This window comes from Cottoperca gobio, chromosome 1 (genome assembly GCF_900634415.1).
Source record: "Cottoperca gobio chromosome 1, fCotGob3.1, whole genome shotgun sequence".
Lineage (NCBI taxonomy): Eukaryota > Metazoa > Chordata > Actinopteri > Perciformes > Bovichtidae > Cottoperca > Cottoperca gobio.
This window is the reverse complement of record NC_041355.1, coordinates 17470265-17477969: the sequence shown is the minus strand read 5'-3', so window position 1 is coordinate 17477969 and position 7705 is coordinate 17470265. Positions and strand designations below refer to the sequence as shown.

At 42.4% G+C, this 7705-nt stretch overlaps 1 protein-coding gene across 1 annotated transcript; it reads left to right on the top strand.

Moving 5' to 3' along the window:
* The first annotated feature begins 40 nt into the window (after nt 1–40).
* Nucleotides 41–7455, top strand: dcaf15 (DDB1 and CUL4 associated factor 15). Its single transcript, XM_029442748.1, has 13 exons — nt 41–252; nt 893–990; nt 1544–1682; nt 1860–1966; nt 2076–2221; nt 2322–2483; nt 3032–3658; nt 3753–3844; nt 4285–4407; nt 4701–4783; nt 4880–4984; nt 5091–5206; nt 6747–7455. Exons 1-13 carry the CDS (start codon nt 157–159, stop codon nt 6800–6802), a joined length of 1950 nt encoding a protein of 649 aa, XP_029298608.1. The 5' UTR covers nt 41–156; the 3' UTR covers nt 6803–7455.
* Nucleotides 7456–7705: the final 250 nt, after the last annotated feature.

The window sequence follows — 7705 nt, the reverse complement described above, 5'->3', positions numbered from 1 at the left end:
GCATACTTTTTGTAGGGACTTCATGTCGGTTGCACCTCTGTTGTGCCCAACCTTTGTTTCGGTTTTGATGGATGCATCCACCGGCGCAGTCTCGTGCAGTCTGTTGACCAATCGCGACCGTCCTGGCTGCAACGAGGGACAACAGTTCAGTGGGAGATGGCGCCCAGCTCGAAATCAGAAAAGGACGATAGCAAACAGAAAGCTCAAAGGAAACATAAAGACCATGTCGTGAAGCTTCTCATGCGTGGAAAGGTATGCATGAATCCGCAAAACTTGTGATAGAAGAATAGTCGTTCGGTAAATAATGTAAGACCGCTGCGGTCAAAGCCTTGTTTTCTGGAGCTAGCTGCTAACTAGCTTGATAGCTAACATCCAATGGCAGGCAGGTGGCTAATTAGCCGATGCTACAAAGTATGACAACCACAAGTTTCCCCCTGCCTTCTAGCGATGTTTTTCGGTATTTAACTTTGTTGGTGTGTTTTTCTAACTTGCTTATAGACATGTGAATGAGATGTGTTGGCGTGCTAGCTAAGTCAACGGTCAACAGCTTTAATATTAAAACGTGAAAGCTTAATCGGCTTCAGCTAAACCACAGCAGCAACTTCCACACTTATCATGAATGCAACCTAAACTATCAACTATAACGTTAATCACGTTACCATTTTACTCTATAGACTTCTAGTGTACTGTATAAGTGCTCGAGGGTTTTAGATGTGTGTGTTACTGTGCAGTGCATGGAATGAAGCGGTTTCCCCTGTAGCTAGTTTGTTTTGAATCCCCGACATGGCCATTACGTTAATACTGCAATCTTCTGCACACATTTATATGCTTAAAGTTGCACTAGGTATGTGTTTTATTACGTTGTCTAAATCCACTCTTGCCTGTCCTGCAGCTGTCAGGTCAGTTTTCTCAGCGCATGTTCAGAAAGCTGCCACCTCGAGTGTGTGTCCCATTGAAGAACATCGTCAGCGAGGAGTTCCTGAGAGCAGGGTCAGTGCGCGCGCGTGTGTGTGTGTGTGTGTGTGTGTGTGTACTAAATGGATTTGTTGTCATTAAGCAACATGTCTTATACAGTGGACTGCAGTACACATTGTTTAGCTCACTGAGAGCAATTCAAACCAATTGTTGATGCTCCCTATGTATATGATACAACTTTTCCTCGCCCAACATGGTTATCTCAGATATTTACAGGTCCAATACCAATTATGTCTTTTCTCCAAATTTGAAATCTGCATACCTCACTGTGAGCAGCTCTTTAGGATCATTTGTATGTAGGACAACATTAGGACACGGATTGCTTTGACCGAATGTATGTTTTGTTTTTTAAGGACAGGTAGTGTGTACATTACGAAACATCGAGGCACGATAAAGTAATGTCTAGTTAAAGCAAAGGATAAAATACAATTATAGAACAAGTAGAAAACCAAATTTCTTTTGAGAAAAATTAATATTATTCGCCATTGCCATACCTGATCTGCCGGTACCAAGTTCAAGCAGATGCATGTTTTACAGTGGTGAGACACTTTTGTTTTTTGGGTTTCAGGCATGTCTTTCTGGGCTTCACCAAATGTGGCCGATACGTTCTGTCCTACACCAGCGACTGTGGAGAAGATGATGATTTCTCTTTCTATACCTACCATCTCTATTGGTGGGAGTTCAACCTGCACAGTAGACTCAAACAGGTAAATGAACGGAAATGTACTCACTCAAACCTTACTGTTTTCCATCCAGAAGTTGGACGGAGGATGAATTAGATGCAATACCATGTCCTCCTGTGAGTTATAACTGGAAAACTTTGATAAGTAAACTTAAAGTATAGATATTTTGTTCTTTGTCTCATCTCTGCTTTTTCTCTTTAGGTCCATCATGTACGTTTGTTTGCAGGAGAGGAAATCTACAGCGACCTGTACCTGACAGTGTGTGAGTGGCCTAATGACCACTCCAAAATTGTCATCTTTGGCTTCAAGTAAGGAACAATAAAGACGTTAATCAATATGGAGCAGATTCAGCCTAAACTGGAATTATGTTATTACAATATGTAGGAAATGATAACTGATGTGTGGTTCTGCCTGCAGTACACGCAGTTCAAGCTCCGTTCTGATGAACTTAATGATGAGTGATGAAAACAACAGAGACATCTACATCACTATTGCCTCCATGCCTCCTCCAAAACCTTGCTCTTACTGCTGCCCAGTTCCCTCAGCCACTACCATACGCACAGGTAAATACACACACACACACTCACACACACGGACTACTTTACGGTTTTACTGTCTCCATCTCGCTCTCCCTCATTGGCCTTCACCCTTTTCTCTCCCCAGGAAGTGGTGAGTGTCTGGAGCATGGCTATGTGCTCAACAGCAGGTACCAGGTGGTGTACCCGTTCCCCACTTTCCAGCCAGCTTTCCAGCTAAAGAAGGACCAGGTCATCCTGTTGAACACTAGCTACTCTCTGGTGGCCTGCGGCATTTCACTCTGCCCAGGTAACACGCGTTCACAAATAGCTAGAGATCCACAATTGCAATTTTCTTGTCAGATTCAAATTTCCATTTTTTAAAAGTCTTACCTGCCGATTTTAGTTTTTCTTTCTAAGAACTAGAGCTTCAAATGTGACCCGTGGGACTTTGCTGTATGTCCCCCCCCCGTCTCTCCTTTTTCCCCCGTCTATTTTCAGCTGTACTAATGAAGGCAAGAAAAGCCCAAAACATAATGGAAAAAATTATTGTGAGCTTTGTCTTCTTCACTCGCGCTAAATAACTTCCCGAGGGCATGCAAGGGGTCATTTTGAAGATGAACAAAATTTGGTTGGAGGAGGGAACAATGTCGCATCAGGTCAACAAAGGCCAGAACATTCTGACATACTAATCTGTTGTTTCCAAAACTGCTAAATTGGTTCCACATTGTTACACTGATGAAGATAAAATTACCAATACTAATTATTTTCTCATTAATCCACGCCTGTAAGATTTTGCATCATCAGGCGGATGTTGTGTAGCCGGATTTCAGCATCTGTTTTGTAATTCTCTTGCAGGTCAGCAGGGTCAGTCATCGCAGATCCTTTACACAAAGAGAGCAGCGCTGTCAAGTCAAGGTTCCTCTTCTATTTTCTCCACATCCTCGGCCTCTTCTTCCTCACTACCTCAGGGATCTCCCGAAAGCCGACTGCCACCTAGCAGACCTGCTCCCATTCCCTCTTCTCCGAGCCAGTCACAAGCAGCCCTGCGAGCCCGGGAGTTTGCAGCTGACATCTTCAGGCGCGCACAGGGAGGAGGAGGGAAAGAAAACGAAGATCAGGCAGAAAGGAGACCATCAGATGGTGATGAAATAGAGGTAGCGCAGATACCCGGAGACAAAAGGATAAATGTAGAAAGGAGGAGAGAGGAGGAGGAGGAGGAGGAGGAGGATTGTAGGGAGAGGAGGGAGGAGAGACGGACTAGTTTACCACAAGCGTCGACATCAGGCGGGAGCCATAGTTTGCCCCAGTCCTCTGAACAAGGGATGTCTCCTGCCTCCTCTTCCTCATCCCCTTCATCCCCGCCAACCCCCTCCTCATCCCAGGAGTTCAGCCCCAGCGAGCCTGGATATGTCAACTATTCACTTCTGCAGTACCGCCTCCAACAGCCAGGAGCTGCAGAGCAGAATACAGGAGGTGTAGGAGGTGAGAGAAGGGTGACACACAGAATGAGTGAACAATGACCCTCAAGTCTGAAGCTGCTGACCGCCATTCTTCTTCTCTGTTTCCGTCTCTCCAGGTTATGAAGACGATAAAGTTCAGCTTCCTTTCACAGTCACTGACCTTAAAGGACGGAACCTGCAGCTGGTCACCGGGCCACACAATGGACAGGTGCATGTTTGCTTCAGTGTCTCTGTGGCTGTAAATTCAGAAGAATTGGAATATATTTCATTAATATATCAAATAACCTGTCCTGGAAATACTGGAATCAATAATCAGCTAAACGCAATTATCTCAGAGTCATGGGTCGGCTTGGTTATTCTGAAGCTCTAAGCACCATCTCAAATGTTAAATTGTTGTTAAATCATTTAACATTTTTAAAATTTAGTTCAGACAATAAGAATCATTGTGCGTCCACATTCATAAAAGTCTCTGAGTTGAGCATTCTTTAAACGTAGAGATCGGTGTGTGAGGCTGATACCCACTGGTTACAATGTGGGTTTGAATGTTACTTTTGAATAGTGTCATGTACCTGCCTGTAACTTTAACTTTGTTACATTTTAGTCTAACTGTTTAAAAAGAAGTTTGAACCTGTGCGTTGTCTCCTGCAGAGTGTGTGTGTGGAGCAGTTGACTCTAGACTTTGAGTATCTTATCAATGAGGTGATCAGGAGCGATGCTGCCTGGGCCCCTCAGTTCTGCTCCTTCAGCGACTACGATGTTGTGATATTAGAGGTTAGTGTACACACAAACACACAAACACAACACACACACACACACACACATAAAGAAGCAGTGCTGTAGCCTAATCTTTATCTGATGCTGTGCAGAAATAACGGGTTTAACACAATGAATATGCATGAGGGGTGATTTAGAATTTGAATCTCAGCGTTATGATTGAATCTTCAAGCTATTTTGTACAACCCTAGTAAATAGATGTTATCTCATGTTTCTAAGCTGAAAAAACAAGGAAGGAAAAAACATTTTCTATTTGAACTTGGAAATAATGTGTGTGTGATGTGTATCAGGTGTGTCCTGAAACCAACACTGTGATGATCAACATTGGTCTCCTGTTACTGGCCTTCTCCAACTCGGACGAGGAGCACTGCAGGTACTTGTCCTAAAAGCTTTCTTCAGCCCTGCATCTGCCACGTTTTCAGTCCGCACTAAATCATTTAAATGTATTTTTAATTGTTTGTGTTCTCAGGCCAAACACGTATCATTCCAACCTGCAGGTCAGCTGGGACCTAAACACAGGCGTGTGTTGCACCGTGGGTGTAGGTGACCTTACAGAGGTCAAGGGTCAGACCAGGTGAGGAACTTGTGCCTCACAAACACACAACTTTCTGTCTGTCTCTCTATCTTGTTGTGCTCTTTATTTTTGTGTTAAATGTGTCGATCTCTGTCCTTCTCGTCAGTGGGAGTGTGTGGAGTTCTTACAGGAAGTCCTGCGTGAACACGGTGATGAAGTGGTTGGTTCCCGAGAGCAGCTCCCGCTACATTAATCGCATGACCAACGAAGCTCTACACAAAGGTGAGTTGTACACACATTCAGTGTCCTGATATCTACCACACATTTTCAGTCTCCTTCATCCAGGTATTGGGTCAAGTTAGAGGTCAAATACAACTGAATTAGACCAAACAGCTTTTGACTTCTAGTTCAAGTGTCCCGATCTGAACGGCTGGGGCCGTATTACAGAAACTTATTAACTTGCAGATCCCATCTTAACTTAACAGTTCCTAATCAGGAAATCGGAAAAGTGTATTACACGAGCATCCTGACCTCTTAACTTTAGGATAACCTTTAAGCTGTCCCATTTTCACTTTTCTACCAGGTAGTGTTGGCACACTTGTTTGATGCGTATGGCAGCTCTTTTATTGCTTTTAAACAACCAACAAAATGTCAACAGGCGGAACTTAATCACCGAGAGGCTTATAGCAATAAACCAAACATGTGTTGCGGTTTGATGGCAAAACGCTCTTAAATGTCCCAAGAAAGAACATCTTTGGTTTTCTCTACAGATGTTTCCAACACTTCTAACTCTTCTGTCCTAAAGTTAATTGCCCTTCGTTGTCTTACTTACAGACTGGAATATACATTGAAACATACATGGAGCAATGAGAAAAACAACAAAGTTGAGGTTCAGCTAGCGCTTAACTAAAGACTTAAGATAGGAAGTTCCTGTAATACGGTCTCTTGGGAGCACTTTGTGTACATGGGAATTTAATTGACCTCTATTAAAAGCTTTAGTGTTACCAGAAAGGTCAGAACAAATAAACTGCTACCTGCTGTTACAGCAGCCTTTGCTCCGCAGTACTTGTTTGTTTGTCAGTATGTGGCCAACATTAATTTACTTCCGAGACATTGACAGTTAAATTAAAGTACACTTTAATACTTCACTGCTTTATTTGCCAGACTTACAATCTTTGTTTTTTCATGTCATGCCCCAGTATGTTACTAATAATAAATCCTGTTGAAAAACAGGTGTAACTAATGACATTAATGACCGCGCTGCTGCCTTCATGTGTGTTGCTAAACCACGCAAGAGGAACTTGTTCACAGCAGAAATGTTTACACTTGTCAAAGCAGAAAAACCACAGGTGTTAATAATATTATTAACGATGGCTCTGTTCTATTTAAGTGTCCCAGTAAGTCGTGAGTGTCACATTTTGACACGGTAGGAAAAGCACAGGTGTAAATACTAAAATTAATGATGACTGAATTCCATCCAGCTATTATTGTTCATGCTGGCTTACCGTCAGTGTCACGGCTCACATGGACAATTACATAGAACGGTAATAGTAACACCTGTGTTTTTCCTACTAGGACAGGTCAAAATGAAAAGGGCCTTAACCAGGGTCCAGAAACCAAAGCCGCTCTTCTGCCATCAATCATTTAAATATTTATGCCAGTATTTCAGTTGTAGTATTCAGTGTTTTGTTTAAGGTTTAGATGATCAGTATTTTCAGACACACTGAGTTTGCTGTGATCAGGGATTGTGTTTTTTGCAAACTTGTTTATTGATTTGTGTGTGTAGATAGGTGTGAATTGTAACTTGTCTTCTCACCCGTAGGCTCGTCCCTGCAAGTGTTGGCAGATAGTGATCGTTGTACCTGGATTGTATTATGAAGAAAGAAGTGTCAGAGCAACAGAAACGAAAAGCACACGCAGATACACGTCAACACGGCCTCATCGTCAGTACGGAGCTCCACCTTAACCTGAGCAGAACTGCACACGTCCAGCAACTGCGCTTTAGTAACATGTGAAACACGTGTCAAATAGAAACTGAACAAAGATCGCTCCAGATGCTGTAAAGATGAAGTTTATTTTGGGTGTTCTGTGTTTCATTTTACAGGATTCATCTTTCTTTTTTATTGTATTATTGCAACCACCAAAACCAAGAGCTAGACTGAACGAAGATTTTGTTTTTACTTTTACTTTTTACTTTTTATACATAAAGACATACTGTGTGCGTGCGTGTGTGTGTGTGTGTGTGTAACTGAACGTATGCAATATCTGCACCAGTGTGATGTTCACAAGGGGATTTCATCCAGAGAATGAGTGTGTGAATGATTTAATGTGTAACATTTGACAGATTCTGCTGCTTCAGAACAAGTTGTTGTTTCCTCGCCTGGACGCTTCAGTCCAGCTGTGTTGATCCATCAGGCTGCAGCATTTATAATGATGCAAACTGAACACCCAGGACTGCATCGATTGACACTTAAGATCTTTTTCCCTTTTTTTTATACCTCTGTCATGGAACCAGAGGGTTGTTGGGGAGGGGGGGGGGGGGTCAGCTGCTCTGCTGCTCTGCTGGTTGACGTGCTGTATATTTTTCGGCATGGAAGTAAAACGATGTTCTATTGGGATATTTTGTGAAAATAAAACGTTAAAAAGTTTTTTGTGAGTTGTGTTTTATTAAGAACTGAACACAAAGATTCTGAAAACAGTTGAAGTGCTTGAATCTCTTTATACTATACAAGTCTAAATGTTGCTTTATTTCCTCAAGGTAATTTATAAAACGAGGAAGAT

What these genes read in the sequence shown, in the direction of transcription:
- dcaf15 (XM_029442748.1), top strand. Translation starts at nt 157, where the DNA reads ATGGCGCCCAGCTCGAAATCAGAAAAGGACGATAGCAAACAGAAAGCT. An exon ending in AGCCACTACCATACGCACAG is followed by an intron (nt 2,222 to 2,321) that starts GTAAATACACAC and finishes TTCTCTCCCCAG; the next exon opens with GAAGTGGTGAGTGTCTGGAG. An exon ending in ACGATGTTGTGATATTAGAG is followed by an intron (nt 4,408 to 4,700) that starts GTTAGTGTACAC and finishes GATGTGTATCAG; the next exon opens with GTGTGTCCTGAAACCAACAC.